At 60.1% G+C, this 21767-nt stretch overlaps 1 protein-coding gene across 7 annotated transcripts in view; it reads right to left on the bottom strand.

Moving 5' to 3' along the window:
* STAB1 (stabilin 1) overlaps positions 1-21745 on the bottom strand; it is a 26834-nt gene extending 5089 nt beyond the window's left edge. For 6 of the 7 annotated variants that reach the window (XR_006214824.1, XM_042979099.1, XM_042979101.1 and 3 more), the window contains exons 1-49: positions 21591-21745; positions 17499-17635; positions 17038-17153; positions 16721-16806; positions 16582-16651; positions 16127-16222; positions 15671-15781; positions 14989-15185; positions 14612-14742; positions 14304-14431; positions 13922-14010; positions 13586-13723; positions 13303-13446; positions 13061-13123; positions 12666-12779; positions 12528-12581; positions 12206-12286; positions 11597-11755; positions 11172-11234; positions 10844-10939; positions 10568-10654; positions 9967-10078; positions 9312-9498; positions 9108-9201; positions 8851-9009; positions 7454-7549; positions 6746-6841; positions 6545-6592; positions 6236-6366; positions 5968-6079; positions 5499-5576; positions 5318-5416; positions 5087-5185; positions 4810-4941; positions 4534-4662; positions 4305-4361; positions 3848-3931; positions 3130-3325; positions 2932-3027; positions 2797-2842; positions 2619-2695; positions 2273-2398; positions 2017-2090; positions 1797-1871; positions 1426-1548; positions 1077-1124; positions 786-863; positions 510-656; positions 16-156 (exon numbers count right to left, since the gene is read on the bottom strand). Coding sequence is in view for 6 of the 7 variants with exons in the window: in XM_042979099.1 (XP_042835033.1) it covers positions 16-156; positions 510-656; positions 786-863; positions 1077-1124; positions 1426-1548; positions 1797-1871; positions 2017-2090; positions 2273-2398; positions 2619-2695; positions 2797-2842; positions 2932-3027; positions 3130-3325; positions 3848-3931; positions 4305-4361; positions 4534-4662; positions 4810-4941; positions 5087-5185; positions 5318-5416; positions 5499-5576; positions 5968-6079; positions 6236-6366; positions 6545-6592; positions 6746-6841; positions 7454-7549; positions 8851-9009; positions 9108-9201; positions 9312-9498; positions 9967-10078; positions 10568-10654; positions 10844-10939; positions 11172-11234; positions 11597-11755; positions 12206-12286; positions 12528-12581; positions 12666-12779; positions 13061-13123; positions 13303-13446; positions 13586-13723; positions 13922-14010; positions 14304-14431; positions 14612-14742; positions 14989-15185; positions 15671-15781; positions 16127-16222; positions 16582-16651; positions 16721-16806; positions 17038-17153; positions 17499-17635; positions 21591-21671 (5181 nt within the window). In the remaining variant the exon portion in view is untranslated. The remainder of the gene's footprint in view (positions 1-15; positions 157-509; positions 657-785; positions 864-1076; positions 1125-1425; positions 1549-1796; positions 1872-2016; positions 2091-2272; positions 2399-2618; positions 2696-2796; positions 2843-2931; positions 3028-3129; positions 3326-3847; positions 3932-4304; positions 4362-4533; positions 4663-4809; positions 4942-5086; positions 5186-5317; positions 5417-5498; positions 5577-5967; positions 6080-6235; positions 6367-6544; positions 6593-6745; positions 6842-7453; positions 7550-8850; positions 9010-9107; positions 9202-9311; positions 9499-9966; positions 10079-10567; positions 10655-10843; positions 10940-11171; positions 11235-11596; positions 11756-12205; positions 12287-12527; positions 12582-12665; positions 12780-13060; positions 13124-13302; positions 13447-13585; positions 13724-13921; positions 14011-14303; positions 14432-14611; positions 14743-14988; positions 15186-15670; positions 15782-16126; positions 16223-16581; positions 16652-16720; positions 16807-17037; positions 17154-17498; positions 17636-21590) is intronic. The other variant, XM_042979100.1, reaches the window with a different exon arrangement.
* Between the last annotated feature and the right edge of the window lie 22 nt (positions 21746-21767).

Genomic DNA, 21767 nt, shown 5'->3' with positions numbered 1-21767 from the left:
GTGCCCAGGTCATACCCGCAGGACAGGGGCAACATCAGGCTTCCAGTATAACACGTCCGGCGGCAGCAGGACTTGGTCGATGAAGTGCAGCACGCCATTCACAGCCTCGTGGTCACTGCTCACCACACGGGCGAAGTCATTGAGATAGATGCTGCCCTGGGGGTGGGGCCCAGGATTGAATGAAGCCGATTGGTGGGGTACTCATGCTGTGGGTGGGGCCTGAGGTGGGGCGGAACCTGCGTTGGGTGGGTCTTGGGGCAGAAGGTGGGCACGGTCAAGGCAGCAGGCAGCCAGGTGTGGCCGGTGGGAGTGAGGGTGGAGCCAGGCTCCGAAGGCCCGGGCCTGGGGGACAGGCCTTTGGTAGTGGGCAGGGTCTGGAGCTGGTCTCCCCGTCACTAAGACCCGCCCAGGCCCAGGGAGGGTGAGGTCTTAACTGCGTGGGGTCAGAGCACAGGGGTCAGGGGCAGGGTCTCTGGGTCGTTTAGGGTGGGGGCGGGGCCCGGACCCACCTCCCTCTCGTGGATGCGCAGCGTGTGCCCTGAGAGCGTGGTGACGTAGCCCTCGTCCAGCAGCTCCTGGCTCCTCAGCTGCCGGCAGCCGACCACGTGGTAGCGGAACACAAGCTGGCGGTGGGCGCGAATCGGGGCCAGCTCATCCTGGAGTGGGGGTCCGGGAGGGTAGAGGGAGGCCCCTGATTGCTGCCTCTGCCCACACCCCAGAATGCCCACCCCTTCCTTCCCAGCCTCTCTGCGGGTGGGGGAGGGCTGCATTACGGGCTGCATTACCTGCGACAGGTTGCTCATTAGATCTGCGCGAGGCACAAAGACTGTGAAAGGCCCATCGCCCTTGAGCTCCTTGTATTCCTGCAGGAGGGGGAAACAGCTTGAGTGCAGGAGGGGTAACTTTCGACCAACTCAGGGCTTCCATGGATCCTCCTGGAAAGACCTGGACTCTGAGAGACCAGAACAGCCAACCCCCTGGCCAAATGAGAACCTGAAGGCCCAGAGACCGGTGGGACTGGCAGATCAGAGAGACCCAGGCCAGACTGAGGAATTGGAAGCCAGTTGGTCACTCACCAGGAGGTGGAGGCTGAAGAATGAGGCATGCCTGTCCCGAAGGAGCTCCTGGGGGGGGCGAGGATCAGCTCAGATTTTGGGTGGCCCCCATTCAGGGCCTGGTGCCTGTCCCAGCACCTGCAGCCCAAGGTCTGGCCAAGGCAGAGATGAGGAAAGGAAAGCCGGGGTCTGAGCTAGGGTTAGGATTAGTTTCATGGATCATAGCTGGGTCAGGCCCAGGTAGAGTCAGGGGTCAGGGTCACGGTTAAGGCCAGGATCAGGATCAAACCTGGGGTCTTAATATCATGGGTGAGGCCCATGGGGAGGCATAGCCAAGGTTGGGTCAGGGGTCTAACTTGGGCATCATTACCAGGCCAACTCGGGCACGGCAGGTGAAGCCATCACCCACGGTGTGGGCTGCGTCACAGGTACACGTCCTCTGGCCATCCCCTGTGCTTTTACACACAGCATAGGGGCTGCAGCCTCCGTTACTCTGAGGCAGGGATAGGAGAGGGAGAGGCATCAGTGGCTCTCAGACTCCTCTGCCCCGTCCCTGGGTAAGGGGCCATGAAGACCCCCGTCCAGCCCCCAAAGCTCGGTTTGCTACTGATCAGTCAGACTGGAGCTTGTGGGAGGGCGGCTTACCCTTCGGAGGCCCTTGGGACCCTGATGGGGGCAAGGAGGGCTGGTTCCTGCCTCAGTCCCCTTCCCCTATGAAATGAGGTGGGGCTGGGCCCTGACCTGGGAGCAAGGGTCCAGGAGTTCACAGGTCCGGATGCCATCCCCACTGTAACCCTCACGGCAGCTGCAGGAGACCTGTCCCAAACCCTAATCAGTGCGGCTGCTGGGCCCCAAGAGCAGGCCAGCACCCTTGACAGAAGGAGCACCCCACCTGGTCTTAGGGGGGCCCCACCCTATGAGGGAATGGCACAGTCCCAGTGTCCACCTCTGTTGTGCTGACCTGCTGGGGGCCTGTAGGGATACATTCAGCATGCATGTGGCAGCCCCCGTGGTGGATGAGACAGCTGTTAACTTCTGGGGGAAGAGACGCGGGGATGAGAGGAGGCCCTAGGCGGCCCTTCATCTATGCGATCAGGTACTCACCCCCATGCTCTCAGGGCCCCCCGTGGGCCCCTCAGCCTCTCCTAGTGTGACTCACGACACTGAGGCCAGACCCCTGGCCCCACGTACGCCCAGGGTAGGGACCCCAGCCTCACCCTGGCACAGCTCCCCATCTCCTGTGTAGCCATCCTGGCAGGTGCACGTCCGCTGCCCAGGCGCCACCTTGGTACAGTTGGCGTGAGGGGAACAGCCCCCGTGGTCACGGGCACAAGGGTCCACCTCTAGGGGCAGATGATCCCAGAGAGTTGTGAGGAGCTGGCACAGGGACAGAGTGGGGACAAGGGAAGAGGACGTGGGAGGAAGGAAGAGGTCAGAGGGAAGGGCAGGCCCCGAGATGGGACCGGGATCGAAACTAGATTCAGAGGGACTGGAGAGGGCTCTGCAGGGAAAGCCACTGCAAATTTCAGGGTGGGGGCCCGGAGCATCCGTGTGTGACTGGACCTGAACAGTGGACGCCGTCGCCTGAGTAGCCCGCAGCACAGACACAGGCCGGGGCTGTAGCCGAGTCCTGTACGCAGCTGGGAGGGGTGGCAAGAGCTCAGCCTATGCCTGCCTGGCCCTTCCCTGCCCCCAGCACCCCTACACACTTGCCCACCTGCCCCAGGCTGAGCTCACTCACTTGGCATTGGGATCGCACTTCTTTGGGCATTGAGGGCCGCTGATCTCTGGAGGGGTGAGAAGATGGTTCTGGTCATTTGGACCCAGGAACCACCTCCCCAGGAGTCACCCACCTCTCCCCCTTGAGGCCACTCACTCTGGTCACAGCGGGGGCCCTGCCAGCCCGCATGACAGACACAGCTTCCATCCCCTTGGAGCCCCTCCTGGCACAGCCCATGGGCACAGTCACAGACTGGGAGCAGAACAAGGGGGGACAGGAGTTACCCAGTGCTCCCGTCCTGACCCTGCTGGTCCATCCCCGTGCCTACCGTCCTCCACCCTCTCCAGTGCTCACCTCCGGCACAGGTGGGCCCATAGCGGCCCAGCTCACACATCTCACAGGCTGTTCCATGGAAGCCCTCGTGGCAGTGGCACTCTCCACTGCCCAGGAGCCGGTCCTGGCACTGCCCGTGGCCCGAGCACACACCACCCAGTCCCCCGGGGCACGGCTCACACAGCGTGCCGAAGAAGCCAGGGCAGCAGTCAGGCACCTGCATGGAGGGGGCAGGGAGAGGCCCGGCACAGGCCAGATGTAGGGGGAGGGAAGTGGGGGGCGGGGGAATGTTGGAGGGGTGGGGCGGGGACAGGCCACAAAGCCATAAAATGAAGCAAGCTGGAACCAGGGAGATGGCAGCTGCCTTCTACCACCCTCCCCGTGGCAGGGGCGAGGGAACGGAGCCTCAGGCAGGCGACAGCTGTGCCGGGTCTCACAGTGAGAGATAGAGCTGGGCCCAGCAGCTGCCCCGGGGCCTGGTTGACAGTGTCCGGGCTGAGCCTCTTTCCCCTCTCCCCGTCCCTACTTCCTGGGGTGTGGCCATGGGGACCAACACTGGCCCCACTGACCTCAGACCTCTCCTCCTTACCCTCCCTCTGGGCCCTTGCCCCTCTGGCCTCAACCCTAGTCCAAGCCCAGCCTCTGCCTTTGAAATCTAGGCCAGGTTTCTCCCCTGGGCCTGCACTCCCACTTCCCCCTTTCTGGTTAGACTTGGGGGTGGGGGTGCCGCAAGGCAAACCTGGATCTTCTTGGCACAAGTGTAAGAACAGCCCCGGGAGAATGAGTAGCCAGATCGGTAGACACAGCTCTTCCTGGGAGTGTTCTGGAAACAGGGGCAGGCAAGGAGGGCTCAGCCCTTCGCTTGAGTAGGGGCAGACAGTGAATGGGGAGACAGACAATCAGGACAGATATCAGTGGGTAAGACAGATGAGCAGAACAGCAGAAAATTAGGGAGGGATCAAGACAGGTAGACCTGATGAGGAGATGGCAGGCAGGACCCAGGCCTCTGGCTGCAAGTGAGTGAGGCCTCCTCCTGGCAGACCTGGGCCTGGGCCTCCTGGCCTCTACCAGGGAGGTCAAGCAGCCCTTGCTGTTCCATTCCCCAGGCTTGGGTGAGCCGACTGGGCCCTGCGGGCTCAGACACCTTGGGAGCAGAGAGCAGGCGAAGCTCAGAGCTGTGCTGGGCCCATCCTCACCTCCAGCTGGAAGCCCTGAGTGCAGCGGAATTTCCGGGTGCAGTTTATGCATTTCTCCTATGGGGAGGGAGGGCAGAGCTTTCAGGTGGTCCTGGGACGGGGGGCCCCCCCAACTCACCTTCCTTCCTGTCCCACCCCTGACCAACTGCCCTGCCCTGCCAGCCAGGCCAGCCAGCACCTCCCAGCTCTGAACCCCCAGCTATCCTCCCCACCGGCCTCGGCCTCTCACCCGCAGGGACTCAGCGTGGCTATGCAGGCAGCGGCTTGAGCCCACAGTCAGGACCCCCGACAGGCCAAACAATGAGCGGCCAGGGGCCTCCAGCACAGGGCCTTCCAGCGGCATGTGGTTCACCTCAGGCTGAGGAGGACAGTAGGAGGCTGAGTCCACCCCCCACACTTACCACCCTCACCTTGGGGCTACAGGCGTGGGGGGGGGGGGCGGTCTCCAGGACGGGTGGTCTCTGGAGCAGAGCTTGCAGGCTCCCAGCCCCCGACCCCCGCAGACCTGGCCGCTATGATTGTAGAAGACGAGCCAGTGGGCAGGGCCCAGGAGAGAGTTGCGGTGTCCCCCTTTCTGTAGGGATTCTGTGGAGAGGGCTTCCCCCAGGATCACATGATGTCGCACCGTGTCTGCATCCTGGCAGAGAAGAAGCTCAGGGACTCCGGGGACCACCAAGTGCCCAGGACAGTACGTTCCACCTGCCTTGTCCCTTTGTCATAGGATGGGAAGCTCCCCCAGGTTTTCACCCTCCCCTTCATTGGCCCTATCCCAGTGACCTCACCAGGATGCTGCTGTTTCCCTGGGCCTCCAGAGAACGGTTTGTGGGCACGAAGATGGTGTAGGCCGTGGCCGCCTCAATCTGGGGCACCAGCCTGTGGTGCTGGGGGCAGGAGGCCAGGGTCACCAATGGGCATAATCCCCCTCAGTCCCAACCCCGCGGCCAACCACCTCCCTCCAGGCCCAGGGGAGGGCGCCCCGACCAGGCACTCCCCCTCTCTCCTCTGTTCCTTACCTGCAGCAGCTCCCGGAAGAGGTGGAAGGCAGGCACCGAGTCTAGCTGCTGCAGCAACCCCTGCCCGTGCAGTGCGTCCCCTCTCGGAGGCAGTAAGACCTGACGTGGAGCATAGGGGCTGGTCAGTATGTCAGTGCCCCTCAGCTTAGGATGTTCCCTGCACACACCCCTCTGGCCATACCTGGCTGAGGACATGTAGGACACCGTTGGTGGCAAGGAGGTCAGCCACATCCACGCTGGCATTCTGCACCCAGACCCTCTAGAAAACAGCAAGCAGGGCTCAGCCACAGGGAGTCACAGGTAGACACTTAAGAGCGGGTACAGCACCAACAGAGACTCTGCTGGGCACACAGGCAGCTACCGGTGGCCCCCAGCCTGGCCCAGACACCCAGAGAACCTACCAGATGGGTACACAGACCCACACCAGGACCCATGCACAAAAGGGACAGGTATGCACATGCAGAGAAAGACAAACAGACAGCCCCTGGCAGGGAAGTCACTGCTGGTCCCAAGACACTGTCCTGAGTATGCCCTCTGCTGGCCCTGTGGAGGTCGAGGGGACCTCAATCTCATCACCGGGGACCCCCTTCTGGGAAGTCCCCCACCATGTTCTGCACGACCCCCTCTCCTGCCCAGAGTTCACCACGTACCCCACTGATGTTGTGAATCTCCCAGCGTGTGGTGGGGCTCAGGGTGGCCACATCCTGCCCAGCCAGCCGGGCCAGCTCCTCCTCAGAGAGGGCACCCTGGAGAAAATGGGCCCTGTAGGGCACGGAACCAGGTTAGTGTAACCTACCCTGGGACTAGGCTCCACCCCAACAGGTGGATATAGGTCCTCAGAAAGAGAACCTCTGGGGAGGGGCAGGGTCCCACACAGAAGTCCCTTTCCCAACCCAGCTCCCTGCCCTGGCTGCCCACCTGACCAGGTGCGGCAGCATCCTCGGCTGCAGCCAGAAGGCCTGGTCCTCGGGGCTCAGCCTACGGATGGCAGACTCAGAGGGCACCAGGGCCGTGACTCGGCTGTCGGTAGGAAGAGTGATGCCAGCACTCTGTGCGCGTGGTGACAGGGGGGTAGGGGGAGTAATGAAGGCAGCCACCTGAGATTGCTTGCTCCCAGCCTGCAGGCCTGCCCCCACCTCCAGCTCTTGGAGATATTATGTGGCACCTCTGCATCCAGGGAGGCCTCCTGGATTTGAGCCCCAACCCCAGTATTCTGCCCTGTCCTACCTTGATCCACTGGTAGAAGACAGAGAAGTGGGCATTTGCCTCCAGCTCCTAAGGGAAGGGAAAAAGCTGAAGTCATCAGTCTAGGGACAAACCCAAGCCCCCTCCTCACCAGGACCCTGAGAATTGCCTCTTCCCACCTGAGGTGTGTGAAAGGACCCCCCACACACACCGCCGCCCTGCCAAACACAGGGACCCACTCACCCGGAAGATGTCTCCGTAGCAGTTGAAGCCATCACCCCCATAGCCAGAGGGGCATGTGCAGACCCGCTGGCCTCCCCCCACTGCTTGGCAGGTGGCCTGAATTGCAGGTGGGGCAAAGAGACAGGGCCCTCCGTTCAGTACCCAGATGGCAAGCTGGACAGCACCCCATCTCTCTATTCACCCTTATCATCTATCTTCCTGCTGCCTGCCTGTCTTGCTACCCAGCCCCACCATCTGTTTGTCCATCCAGCCAATCTGCATTCATGTTCTCCTTTGGTATGCCTGGCCCTAGGTCTCCAAGGTCACTGAGCACTTGACATGAGTTACCCTACTTCATCATGACAGATGAGTTGGGAAAGCCCAGGGTTGAGGGAGCACCCAGGAGGAGAGGCCTGAACTGAGAGCAGGAGGAGCTAGCTGGGAGGCCTTCCAGAATACGTGGGCAGAGGTGCAGTGGTATTAGAGCAGAATGAAGTCGGGACAGACAGCAATGGGCTCAAAAAGGCCACAAGAGCATAGAAGAGGGTAGGGGGCAAGGGAGGAGACGGGAGGCAGGGCAGGGGTTGGGGCCTTAAGAACCAGTGAAAGCTCTATACTGTGGACAAAGGGGTGACATGGTTTGGATTTGTGGCTTGGATTCCAATCCTGGCCATAGACAGGGACAACCAGAGAGCCTCCCCCAGGCTCCGAGCCCTCTCGCCCCCTCACCAGGTCATGGCAGCCACCGTTGCCTGCCCGGCAGGGGTCAATAGGACTGCACACATAGCCATCCCCTGCGAATCCCAGCTTGCAGGTGCACCGGCTCTGGAGAGGTTAGAAGCAGAGGGCCTTATCTCACCAGGGGCACGCCCCTCTCCTCCTCCACTCCCCAGCTGTCCATGGGCCTTATGTCCTGGGGAGCCTTGTTCAGACACATGGAGCTTCTCCCAGCTCCATCCACATTCCAGATCAGGATTCTGAGGCCCTGAGGGGAGGCTGGCTCTCCAGATGAGCCAACAGAAGTGATGGCATCGTCAGGGAAGCATCCATGGGGACTTGGTACCCCTCTGCCCTCAGGCCTGGGAGAGGTCAGCAACGTGTGGTGAGCAGGCAGGTGTTGGCAAGGCTGGCCCCAGGGCTGGTGGCACAGACCCACCTCTGACCCTGCCACCCTGCTCTGATCCTTCCCACCGAATGCCTGTGTCTTGGGCTTGTCCCCACTGCAGCTGAGTGGTGACACTCCCCAGATCTCAGTTGCCCTCCTCTGCAAGTTGGGGGAATCTCAACCTGCTTATTCTGGTCCTCGGTTCAGGACTTTAACATTGTGTAGCTTCTTGTGGAGTGGAGAGTGCCAGCCCTCATAGCCAGCTGGGTGCTCGCCATGGACACCCCACAGGCGGGTGGCCCCAACCATCATGAGCAAGGTCCCTGCACACACTGATCCAGAGCCAGCCAGGCCTGGTCTCCCGATCAGCATACTAGACACTTGAGTGCCACCTAGTCCTCAGGTTCACGGGTCTGATGTGCCTCACAAGGAAATCTCCAGATGCTCAGACCCTGTGGCTGGGGTCTGAGGCTGCAAAGCTCCACAGCTGGATTTCCAGGAGTCTAAACATTTGGGGATGCCACTTTCCTTGGGCAGGAGTCTCCCCCTCCTTTGCTCAGCTTTGAATTCCTAAGTCTAGAATAGGGACTAGCATGTAACACACTCCTGGTGCCATGTGGGAAACCAGTGAGTGAATGAGTGAACTCATGGTCAGAAGACAGTGGCCCTGAGGCCAGAAAGAGCAGAGGACTCGTGGACTCAGTTACGAGAGTCCTCATCCCCAAGGGACGGGAGCCGCGGCCTTCTGATTTGGGGAATAGGCAGCCTTGGACTGGTGCTAGAATGCGCCTTCCTTTAAAACTGTCATGGCCTTCATGTTGTCTCCAGGACGCGTCTGCTGCTTCTAGACTACACGACTCAACATTCCAGACCTGCATTCTCACTTGTGTCTGAGATTTGAGACCCTTAGCTGGAGTTCTTGGGAGTGGATGCCCATGGAGCCAGATGGGGTGGGGTGAGAGACCCCCAGAATGAAGACCCCTCACCCCACTCTGCTGCCTCTAGGCTTGCTGTGCCTCACCTGCCCAGGTCCCACGTAGCTGCAGAGGGCGTCGGCGTGACAACCACCTCTCACATCCAGCTCACACTCGTCGATGGCCACACAGACACGGCCGTCCCCGCTCCAGCCTTTGTGGCATGTGCAGTGGTGGTTGCCCAGGGCCCCAGGGACACACTCAGCCTGTGAGAGCCACGATGAAATGACTCAGCTCTGCAGGATGGTGGGCTGACCCTCCCACCCCTGGGTCAGGGCTTCAGGAGAGAGACAGTGAGACTGACATTTTCTGAGCAGCCACCACGGTCTGGGTGGGAGCAGGGGTTGCTGGGTGTACAGGAGAAGCCATCACCCTCGAAGCCATCGAGACAGACGCACCTGCGGCCGGTGAACGAGAGGCCTCCAGTGAGCCTCTGGAAGAGCTCAGAGGCCGAATGAACTGACATGCGTGGTCATGGACAAGGCAGAGGGGAAACGTGAGTCCTCACCTGGTAACGCCTCCCTGGCTAACACAGCGGGCGTGCAGGTGGCAGCTCTGGGCCCGTTCCGTGGGCCCACAGTTCACAGAGGACTCATTGCAGAAGTGGCCGCTGAAGCCTGGGGCACACGTGCCACGCTGGCACACACCCCCACTGCCTGGACGGTTGTCACAGAGACCGTGGACGCAGCCACAGTCTGCAGGGAGGAGATGGGATCAGGAAAGCTAAGACAGGGGCAGAGCTGGCTGGGAGCCAGGATGAAGCCACGGGAGCACTGGGGACGGGGAATGGGGCAGCCGGCATAGATTTGACTTCAGGGTCACAAAATCAGAGGCCATCCCAGACTCAGTGGACAGGCAGAAGAAATGCAAGCAGGGCCATTCATTGCTTTCAGTCACCCCATTCTAGCTTCCCTGCCCCCAACAGCACCATCAGAAAGTTCTTTTGTGTGTCTGACTTAAATCTCACATGCTTTAGATTGAACCACAGCTGTCATCCTGGCGTGGGTGAAGGAGACATCTATTTTTGTCCCCAAATCCTCCCCTCCTCCCTCTGGCCTTTACTCTTCCTCCTGAGGCTCTATTCCCCTTCTTGAGAGCCCCCAACCCTCTTTCCAAGCAGAGCCTTTTTTCCCTGGCAGGCAGCCTGGGCCAGGACCACCCACCTTCCTGGCACCGGTCTCCATGCTTGTTTGGGTTAGAGCAGATGTGGCAGGCGATGCCTTTGTAGTCTGGGAAGCAGAGGCAGGCCCCGTTGCCCCGGACCCCGTCGCTGCACTGGGGGTGGACAGGAAGAGGGACCAGTCATGGGGTGGGGGCTGTCCTTGCCCTCCCCCACACCCTCTTCCTCCATGGGGTGGCTCTGAGCTTCTGCTCCCCGCGGAAGACCTCACCCTGGAAGAGACCAAGCCACCGATGCTGCCAAAGAACTGGGGCCCTAAAAGACACCCGGCCCTGGAGGCTTCAGGGGGGACCTGTGCACAACCTAGAAATGCACAACCCCTAGGGTGTCTTCCCTGCCCTCGATGCTACCAAGTGGCAAAACAGAACACACAAGAAAAGCACCGACAAATAGGTTTCATGAAAACAGGTGCCCAAGTCCATCTACTTAATTATTTCTAATTAAAATACTAAAAACAATATGGTCCAACTCCCTCTGCCTAAATGTTGGAAGCCTGAGACCACAGAGCGGCAGGCTTGACTCAGACACACAGGGTGTCGCTGGCCAACTCCCACCCCTCACCCCAGGGCAGTGGGGGGACTCACGGTGCCTTTGCCATAGCAGGGGTTGGAGAAGCCCCCAGGACACTGTATACAGTCAGGCCCAAAAAACCCTTTGCAGCAGCCAGGTTTCTGTAAGAGACAAAAGTGTGTCTGAGGGTCCATCTGGGGCCACTGCTGCTCTCTGGTCCCATCTCTAGAACAAGGGGGTGCATGAAGCCCCTCTGGGATGCAACACAGCTCTCTGAGGAAGGCAGCCTGCTCTGCCCCGGAGGGGAGGCTCCAGCTCACTGGCAGTGAGCACCCCACACCCAGGCTTACCAGGATAGTCTGGTTGCAGTAGTGAGCGCAGCCTTTCTTCAGGACGTTGAGCCCAGTAGGGTCATGGGTGTAGACACACTCCTTGGGGAAGATGTCCTGGGGTGGGCCGTGCAAAGCTGATCAGCAGGCATGGGGCCTGAGCCGGCCCCTTTCGCCAGGCAGCTCTGATCCAGGGACCACTCAGCACTCTGGGTCCAGCATTCCCACCCTCAGTGGGGCCGAGAGGGACTGAGGCTCCAGGTCCAGCCTCATAGGGCCTTCTCCCCACCCTGACCCATGACGGAAGTCTCACTGGGCAGCCCTAAGGGCCCAGCCAAGGGACACTCACCAGCTTCATGCTGTTGGGGGGGCACATGCTGGTGTTCAGGGCTTGGCAGTCCACACAGGAGCCCTGTGCAGGGAAGGGCCGACAGGAGGAGGGGGGTTGCGGGGAGAGTGGTTAGTCATGGTTTATACAGAAGACCCGAAGAAAGTGTCACGGAGCCAAGCCCCGAGGTATGAGAGAGTCAACTGTCGGAGGGCCAGGGCAGAAGGAAGAGCTTAGCATGGGAGTGTGAGAACTGTGCCAGAGGGCTGGGACAGAGGGCCAGAAGATGCAGGAGTGATCTTGAAGGAACCATCAACAGCACTGCTGAGACCTGGCGGTGGGGGAGGCAGGCACCTCTGTGGGGTGTGTACCCAGGCCCCAGCCTTAAAGCCACTGGAGGAGAACAGGGACCCCAGGAAGGCTGGGACCGTGTGGCACGTGCTCACCGCCATGATCTTGTACTGCTCCTCGTTGCAGTGCTTAGGCAGGATGGGCAGGATGGTCGGGGGCAGCAGGACACCCTCCAGCATGTGGATCACGCCATTGGCAGCCAGCACGTCCACTCTCCGTAGTGGCACCCCCTCGGGTCCCAGCAGGATGCGCCCCTGTGGTGGAGCCCAGTGTGCGGCCTGTCTGGCCTGGCAGACCCCTGAGCCCGTGCCTCCTTCATCCCCACAGCCCAGCCTGCCGGCCCTCTCCTCTCCCCTCTCCCTGGCTCTCCAGAGCCTCCTGCTCTGGCAAAACTGCTCCAGCCTCTGTGTCCTGAGCCCTGTAGTGTCTGCTCATGTGGTTTCCAGCCTCTGCGCCCCAAGTCACACGGAATACCACCCCCCCCCCACCCTTGTGCCCACCCTCCACGTCTTTGGAGCCCCCCGGTCTGTTGGGCCCCAGGAGAGGGATTTGATCTGTGCCTGCCTCCCACATAGTCCCACCAGGGCCTGCACTCCATGGGGCTCAGAGCATAAAGGCAGGTCCAAAAGAGACCACGTAACCAGCCAGTCATCACCAGCTCCTCCATCAGTCCATTTGTTCCAGATTTTGTTTGTGGAGCTCACCTCCTCAGAGATATTCACAGCCAGGACCTGGTTTGCCATGGTGAGGACCCGACCCTTGGAGATGAGCTTCTCAATGGTCAGCTGAGGCGGAGGAGAGTGTGGCCTTAGGCTGGGCATTAGCCACACTGTAAAGCCCCAAACAGTCCTGCCCAGGTGACTCACAGCCACCACCTTGGTCCCCAGACTCTCTTCTGTGCTTATAGAGTCCAAACGGATGGGGAGAGGAAAAGGGGCTCCCAGGGAGGCCAAGACCTACAGACAAGCATCCAAAAGCCCAGCAGCAGGTACAAGCTGGTCACCCTTCCAGAGAAGAGCCTCTCACCTGCCCATGGCTGTAGATGTGGTACTTCACCAGCTCCTGTAGTTTCGACAGACCCTGGCAAGGGAGAGAGGGCTTGGTAGGGGAGGGTAGAGGCCCAGGTACCCTGTCTCCCCAGCCCCTTCTCCCCACCAAGCTTACTGCTGTGAAGAGGTAGATCAGACGGCCATCACGCAACATATCCACAGCCTCGTTGCTTGGGACAAACACTGTGAATGGCCCAGGCCCATCCAGGATGGAGGGTAGCCCACAGTTCTGTGACAGCGAGGAGGAGGCTCAGCGAGGCTCGGCCTCTACCTCTGAGGCCTGCCTGGGCCCCACCACCCTCAGCCTGCAGGGAACGCCCACGAGGAGTAAGTGGGAGACAATGGCATTGGGTCCATGCTAACACAGGACCTCAGGATGGTGATGGGCAGGTTACAGGGTGGGGGCATGGGCAAAGACCCATACTATTCCAGATCCCCAGATCCCTCTGGGATAATGAGGGGTCCCGAGCCAAAAGATCAGATGAGCTAGGACCATTCCCCCAAACTCACCTCCAGGATGGTTTCAAACCGGCTGAAGGCCTCAGTAGAGGCAAGGATCTGGCCGATGGTTCTCTGTAGCAAGGGACAAGCATGAGAGCCCCAGAGAAAAGGGTGAGGCTGCGTCAGCCTCAGAGGGGAAGGAGTTCTGTTCCACTCCTGCCCAGAACTGCCCCTGCCCACTCTCTGAACTCTGTGAGAGTCAGAGGTCACCCAGTGGCACGAGATGGAGAAAGGGGAGGGCACTGGCTTACCTTGGGGTCCTCAGGGAGCTCTGGTGGGGGCTGCCACTGCAGAGCAGTGACCAAGTGGAAGACACCGTTGGCTGCCGGGTAGTTGGCCTTTTGGATGGTGAATGTTTGCTGGGGGTGCTCTTTGTACTTGTATGTGTACTTCTGCTGAGATGTGAGACCTCTGGCTCATACGGCACAGGCCAGCCTCCTGTGCCGAGGCTCCGTTCCACCTCCACACCATTGCTCAGGCAGCGTCCCCCAACTGTGACACCTCTGGTCCCCAGGCTGGGGTTGCCCTCCTTACCATGAAGTGATTGAAAGTGACGGTGAGCTCCTGCCCATCCAGTGTCCACCACCTGCGTGTCTGCTGGGTCCCCAATTCCTCCAGGATGTGCTGTCCTGCTACGATGTGCTGTTTGCAGAGCTGCCGGGCAACGGACGCCTGTGGGCACAGGGGGACGAGGGTGCCGAATGGGCCCGTGGCGGTCGTCATGCCACGCTGCCCAAGCAATGGAGAGGACAGGGGGCGTCCCAGGCCTCAGATCCCCAGAGTGTGGCCTCTCTTGGGGCCCTCAAGCCTGGGGCAGGTCCAGGGAGGAGGCAAGGGCTGGCAGCCAGCTCCTCAAGGGGAAGGGCTCACGTTCATGGTCCTGGAGAAGACAGACGAGAGGGACGGTACCAGCACGGTAAATGGGCCCGATGTGGTGAGGATCTCGCGGCAGCCCTGGTCTGGGAGCCGGGAGAGGATGTATTAGAATAGATCTGGGAAAACCTCAGGCATCAGTCCTATGTTTTGGAGAGTTGGGTGGGGGGGCACTGGGCCTAGGTCTAGGGTAGATGAGAGGCATCAGGATTTGGGGGACTAGCTCCCACCTCCAATCACACACCCCACCCCGGCCCACTCTACTTCCATAGCTCTTGGGCAGAGAGACAGGGCATCCTTGCAGAGTCCGCCCCTCCCTCCCTCCTAAGAATGTGAGTATGAAGGACAAGGTCACAGGCAGGTGGTAGGGGTCACACACCCAACATGGCCAGGGTGACTCTCAGCCGCAGGAACACCACACCCAGCTGGCTGGCCTTCTGTATCTCATGGAGCAGGTGTCCATAGCAGGCACGCCCATCCCCTACCTCACCCTCCTTGCACACACAGCTAGGGACATGGGTAGGATGGGTCAGGGCAGGGGTATGGCCCGTCCCCACCTCCTGGCCCTCACGCATCTGTCCCCTCAGGGCCTTTGAACTGAGGGTACACATGTGTACACACTTGCCCCTGCCCAGCCCACCCTCTCTGCTCTGCCCCCGGTGCCCACCCCGAAGCCCTCGTGCCTACCTGGTCTTCCCATCGGAGGTCACCTGACAGGTGGCTGACCGGTCGCAGGAATGAGGGAAACAGTAGGCAAAGCAGCCCGCAGAGGCATTGTGATTGATGCTGACCAAGCCTGGCTTACACTGGCAGGAGGCCTGGGCCACCAGGCAGGGGGAGGAGGGTGACATCACATCTGTGAGAACCACTGGCATCTGCTGCACCCACAAAACTATGCTCGGCCCATGCACCCACCAGATGAGAAGAGGGCTGTCATCTTCTTCCCATTACAAAGGGGGCAACTGAGGCTCCCAAGAGGCCCGTGAGGGCCAAGAGGCCTAGGGTCCAGTAGCCAATGGGGGTGGGTGGACCACGGGACAGGCCCGAGCCAGGGCCCGGCTCACCTTGCCTGATCTCAGGTATAGACACACGGTGGAGTTGATGGGGCAGCCACCATGGTTGATGGTGCACGGGTCATGGGGCAGACACACCGTCCCGTCACCGTGGTAGTCCTTGGGGCAGCGACACTGTGCCTGCCCCGTGGGGCTCACCGAGCACTGGGCCAGTGGGGAACAGGGCGATGGCTGGCAGGGATTAGGGGCTGCCAGGGCAGAGAAAGAGAGAGCCCAAGTGAGCTGAGCACCCAGGAGCCTCATCACGTCTGCAGGAATGGCCCAAAGATGAGGTGAGCAAGTTGATCTAGAACTTGGAGACAGGGCCTCTCTCGGTGGCAGGCTGTACTTGCTGTAAATGGCCAGATTGTACTTGCTGGTTTAAAAGGGGGCGCCTGGGTGGCTCAGTCGGTTAAGTGTCCGACTCTTGATTTTGGCTCAGGTCATGATCTCACAGCTGTGAGATTGAGCCCTCAGTCTAGCTCTGTGCTGCCTGTACAGAACCTGCTTGGGATTCTCTCTCTCCCCCTCTCTCTCTGCCCCTCCCCGGCTTGCGTGCACTCGCTTTCTCTCTCTCTCTTTCTTTCCAAATAAATAAATAAATAAGCTTAAAAAAAATTTTTTTTTAAAGGATGTCTTCCCAGCCCCTGGTCATTCTGAACTTGGGCCTCCGGCATCTAGGTCGCTGACTTACCTCTACATTCTCTGCCCTGCTGGGTGTGGCCCGGGAGGCAGCTGCAGGCAGGGGCCTCTGCAGAGCACTGGGAGTTCTGGGGACAATTCAGGGCCTGGCAGACTGGCAGCTCTGAGTGGAGAGGGGGGAGTATTGTGGTGACGCAGAGCTCCAGGTTGGGGAGGAAGGAAGATAGGAACGAAGATGTTCTGCCCAGTTTGCTGTGTAACTCTGGCCAGGGCCTTACCCTCTCTGGGCCTCTGGGCAGTATAGGTCTCAGATGGTGTTCCCTCCCCCAGACCACTGTGTCTCTTTCCTACTTTGAAAGAAATTAGGCTTTGGGAAGAAGTCCTGCTGAGGCTGAGGCCCCATCCCTCACCTACTAGCCTCTCTTGCTCTGGTCACTGAGCAAGGGCTCAGCACTTGCTCAGTGAGCAAGAGGCTGCCATTCCATCCTATCCCAGCATCCCTGCCCACCTTGGTCACAGCGGGGTCCGGTGTATCCAGCAAAACACAGGCAGCTTCCATCTCCAAGTGGCCCATGGTTGCACACGCCATGAACACAGCTGCACACTGGGAGGGACACACAGGGACACACGGGGACATTGAGTCCCTACCCTCTGCATTTCTAGAACTCAGTTTCAGCTGGCACCAGCCCAAGAATACAGGGCTGTAATGTAGGACCACAGGGGAGATGGGAGCCCAAGGGAGGCTCCTGGCCTAGCCTAGGGGCCCAGGGGGTGGCTTCCTGGTGAAGGCCTCTGGGAACAGTACGGGACTGGAGGTATGAGCCGGCAAAGCTCATGTCCTTGGAGGTGAAGTGTCAGGCTGAGGGACTGGGAGGGAGCCTGCTGGGGGGCGGGTACATGGACTAGGTCTCCACAGTTCCCCAGGTGGGCAGTGGCCCTGCCCCCTGCCCCGCCAGCACTCACCTGACTGGCAGTTGGGCCCAAATCGGCTGGGGTCTTGGCACTCCTGGCAGGAGGAGCCACTGAAGTTTTCCTGGCAGAGATTTGCAGCAAGTCAGTGCAGCCCTCCACTGCCCCCACCCCAGCCCTACCAGGCCCTTACCTGGCACACACAGGTCCCGTTCCCGTCTATGCCATCCAGGCAGGTCCCACGGCCATTACACGGAGTCTCAGCACCTCCAGGACACTCTGTGAACCGCCCCCCCCCCCCGGAACTCAGCTGTGCCCCTAGGAACTCACAATTCACCCCTGACCCCAGCAGCTCCAGGCAGCCCCGGCCCCTCCCCCAGGCAGCCAAGCTATGCTGGTGCTCACTCAGTGTCCATTTACTGAATGAGTGGAGGGTGATGCAGGCAGAAGCTGCAGATGGGGGCACCCAGGGCTGGAGTATGAGGAGCAGGGTTGGGCCCCCACCAATACCATAACACTGGGATCCCCAGTAGCCGGGGCAACAGGCCTTCTCCACCACGTCCTTCCAGCACTCCATGCTGCAGCCGCTCATAGACATCAAAGAGTCCCCCAGCTGCACCTCGTAGCTGGGCACAAAGGTGGGTAGGGTGACAGGAGGGACTCCCACTCTGCAGCCCCCAGCCTGGCCTCCCCACACTGGGTTTCAGTGCTCTGGCTCTGCCTCCTCTCTGTCTGCCTGGTCCGGAGATGAGCACAGGGCTGGCAAGTAGTAGGTGCTCAATAAATACCAGCTGCCCCCACCTCCTCCCTACTCCCTATCTCTGCCCCACTGGAAGGGCAACAGACATGTGAATAAGTGAGTCCCTGCCCTCACCACCCAAGCCTGCCAGGCTCTCCCTCGTCCCCCCAGCCCTCCCCCACCCTACAGGATGCTCCTGGAAGTGGACAAGGATGGAGGTGGGGATCCACACCGGCAGTCCTGTGAGATCTTCTCTGGTAACTCCCGAAGCCAGCCTGGGGGGCACATCCGCCTCTTAATGGCGGGGCACATGGTGCAGGGTATGCGCATGACAAACTTGGTCTTCACATCGCAGCGTCTGGACCGCACCTGGGCAACAAGTGGAATTTGGGGCGAGGCGGCCTGGACCCTGTACCCAGTCCTGGTTCTGCTCTGACTGAGGCAAGGCCTAGCACTTCTCTCCAGGCCTTGGTTTCCCACCTGTTCCAGTGAGGACAGGGGAAGCTGTGAGAGATGGGGAAACCTGCCTGTCACAGGTCCTCCCTGCCATGGTATTTCCTATACCACAGCCACAGACTTCTGCCCATGGCCACAAACATATGCCCAGAAGCCTCAGAGTCTATACCTCCTGACGTGATGAGAACCCAGCCATTTTGTTAGACCTTAGTTCATTCAGATGACGAAACTGAACCCTGGGCCCCAAACCACCCAGAGACTGGGTCTGTCAGGGACCAGAACCTGAATTCTCAACCTAGTGTCCATTATCACCTCTCACTTAAGAGTAAACACTAAATGCCACAGCAGACACTGCTTGGGAGAGCACAGCGATTCAATTCCCAGGCCCAGGCAGAACCCCTTTGGTCATCACTTTGCCCTGAGCATGTCTCCACTGTGCTGCTAAATGACCCTCTCAGCAAGCCCAAGGGCCTGCTCAGCTGCCCCAGGGGCAGAGACCCAACAGCCAGCCCCAGACCCAAGAGGTAGGCCTGTGTGAGCAGACGTGCACAGGGAGTCTGCATGGGTTCCCTAAGTCCTGACCCCAGGCCTGGTGCCTGGCCCCTGGCCCCACACAAGAACGCGGACCCAGAGGTCCACAACTTATCATCGGTGGGCAATGCTGGCGCGAGGGAGCTGCGAGGACCCAGGCGGCTTCCCAGGGGTGGTGACTCAATTGAGTTGGGGCTGAAAGATGGATAAGAGTTGGCCAGGGTAGTGCCCCTGGTAGAGGGGAACAGGAGAGGCAAAAGCCAGGAAGTGGAAAGGAGCAGGTGACAAAGCGTGACAAGGCAGAGAGTGGCTAAGGAGAGAGGCCAGTGGCCAGGCCAACTGGTTTGTTTTAAATGGACCTCTGGCCAAAGTGGGGGAGGGGGTGGGGGGAGGAGAAGAGACCATCCCCTGAGAGTGCCGGATGCTGAGAAAGCCCAGCCCTGTGGTCCCACTCACTGGCCTGCCACAGCCCCTGCCAGTCCACTATCCCTGGGGCCACCGTCATGGCAACAAAGTCCCAAGAACAGTGCTATGCCCTGGAGGGATGGAAGTTTAAGTCTACATTGTAAGTGGGAGAAAGGGCCATAGGAGAGTGTGTGTTGATGGAAGAGAGGATTTGGGGTTCCAGGGCCCAGACTAGAGAATCTAAGATATTCTAATCTAAAAAATGCTGAACATGCTGCGGTGCAAAGGGAGTGAGCCCAGAACATCTCTTTCCTAGAAGGTTACACGTGTGAGGCCTCTCAAGGCAAGAGGAGAGAAGAAACAGCAGCATGACACTTCTGAGAGGACCCGAGGGCCGCTCTCTGCTGCTGTGATTTGGCCCTTTCCGCTCATGCCTCTGCGGTCTGCAAAGAAGGAAGTTGCTGAGAGTGGCCTTAGGCCCAGCCGTGGGGCTGAGTGTTGTGGTCTCATTCCCCACCCTGGGGCTCAGCCTTTGCTGAGCCAGGGAATGTCTAGGAAGTTGGGTAACTCCAAGCCTGGGCAGCTGCTGGCTCAGGGCAAAGGCACCCCTGAGGGCCACCTGGCCAGCCGGGCCCAGTTGCCATTGTGGCCACCACTGGCCCGGGGACTGGCTCTGAGAGGAATGGAAGGGTTTAGGGGAGGGAGACAGCACGCTTTCTTGGCTCTTGGCAGGGCGGTGGGGTGTGGAGTGTGGAGGTGAGCACAGGAGGAAGGTGTCCCAAGGGGGACACACTCACTCTCAGGCTGCTGCATTGGGAAATGTGTGTGAAATAGTGAAGGGTGGATAAGTCAGTGGCTGAATCATACTTCCCGTGGGGAGTGTACCAGATGCGGGCACCGGGCCCCTCTGCCCTACAGCCTGGAAGGGGCACCAGCCTCCCCAGTGCACAGCGTCACCGCTGGTCCCTCTGGGTCACAGCCCAGTGCTGAATCAGATTCTCTTCTTTCCCGGGCACCTCAGAACCGCCTGAGCCAGGCCCTGGGTGCTGCCCCCTCCCTGCTCCGATCCAGAACTGATTTTGCAACATCTGCTTCCCACAGAGACAGATGTTGCTGGGGAAGTTGAGGAGACATGAGGTGTAAAGCCTGTTGCCAGTGGGAGAAATTCCCCCAAGATGGGGCCTGGGGCCCAGAACCCAAACTCCCTCAGAGGGGCAGCCCCCTCCGAACAACCAACTGCTTTCTCTGCCCTAGATCAGGGCTCTTCTCCCTCTAACCCCCAGCTTGAGACTACAGGCTCAGCCAGCACCAGCACAGAGGAAACATTAAGCAAAAGGCGTTTTGAATGGACAAGGGCTAACACTCCCCCTCTTCCAGGAAGCCTTCCTTGCCTCTACTGCCTGAACCTGCCTGTGTTTGAGTCCTGCTTCTGCCTCTCACTGGCTGTGTGACCCACAGGTCATCCTTACCCCCTGGAGCCTCAGTTTCCTAATATTTAGAGAGGGCCTCACACTACAGGGATTGCCAGGAGGGTCGGGTGACTGAGGATGCAAGAGAAGGCCGGTATTGCCACCTCCCTGTTCATGGGAGCCCCGGGGACCATCAGACCTGGCCCAGGCTGGCTAAGCCCCAGCCCGGCTAAGCCCCAGCCCCAGGATACCGACTCAGAGGTGGTCAGAGCATAGGTCTTTGACAGGGAAAAATTCCCAGCGTGAGGCGCCTCATTGACCCCTGTCCCCAGAACATGGGGAGGTGGCAAGGCCTATGAAATGCCCTTGTATTTCACTTGTGGGAAAAATGGAGGAGGGAGGGAATGGGAACCCACCTGCAGGGCTCATTGCAGCCTAGAATCCTGGGCTCTTCCAACCATCGGTCACCCCTGCAGCTTCCAACCTGCCCATCCCCAGCTCCGATCTGGCGCTACCTGGCAGTGGAATCCTGGACAAGTCCTTCCTCTCTGGATCCCAGCCTGCCCACTAATAATAATGGGGACAGCAGCAGCTGTCCCAAGAATCAAATGAACTTGGCCTCATGGTGGAGGGAACCCTCAACTGTAGGCAGGCCCCAGCCAGGCAACTCTATCTCCACATTCAGGGTGGGAGGCTCTTCTGGAAGCTCCAGTGGGGACAACGTCCCTGCTCCGGGGCTCAAGCAGACCTGCAGCCCGGCAGCCAGGAGGCAGCTGACACACGCGGGACCTGACAGCCACACACTGGGACCCCTTCTCTGGGGACTCACAGGCAGTGATTGGGAGCATGGCTCCAGAGTTGGACAGACCGGTCTCCATCATCCTTGAACTTAAGCTCCCTCAGGCAGAGAACAGGACCCACTGTCCAGGGGTCATGAAGATTCCAGAGGATAATGGCCAGGTGCACCCAGGGCTGTGCACTTGATAAAGGGCAGCTCTTAGATTTGAGAGTATTCCTGTTGGCTGCTGCTTACCCAGAGGGAGTAGGGTTGAGTAGACCTCATTCTACCCCTGGGGCCAAATACAGGCACACATACATGTGTGTTCCACAACCCTCCAGGGTTGGGGGTGATGTTATCTCCAATCCCCAGGCCAGGGTCACAGAGAGACCAGGCCCCAGTCTGGACAGGGAGGGCAGGAGGATGGGGCTGGCTCTGTACCCCCCAACTTCAGGCTGGGGAGCCCTGGGATGGCTGCCCACACCACATGGCTGGCAGGCTGGGTGCAGTTATAGGAGGGCAGGCCAACACACCCCTGCCACCCGAGGCAGCTAGACACAGACCTCTCAGCCTGTGGAGGTGGGCACAATAGCCCAGCCCTCTGGTCTTGCTCGGAGTCAGACAAGTATCGGCTGCCCCGTGTGTCCCCCCAGACCTGTGCCCGATCTGTGCACACTTCCCTCCCTGCTCCCACCACTGGCCAGCGGGCCTGGATACCATGTCCCCCACACTGGCTCCTACTCACCTTCTGCCCCCTGGTGAAGCTGGAGCCTGCTAGGCAGAAGGCCAGGAGGCAGAGCAGGAGGAGGCCCCGGGGCCCTGCCATGGCTGGTGGCGGCTAGCGGGCACGCCGTCCAGGACAGTCAGGGCAGCCAGTGTGGGGAACGAGCTTTAGGAGGCAGGCACAGGACAGGCGGGTGGG

This window comes from Panthera tigris, chromosome A2 (genome assembly GCF_018350195.1).
Source record: "Panthera tigris isolate Pti1 chromosome A2, P.tigris_Pti1_mat1.1, whole genome shotgun sequence".
Lineage (NCBI taxonomy): Eukaryota > Metazoa > Chordata > Mammalia > Carnivora > Felidae > Panthera > Panthera tigris.
The sequence above is the reverse complement of the archived record's forward strand: the minus strand, read 5'-3'. Positions and strand labels throughout refer to the sequence as shown.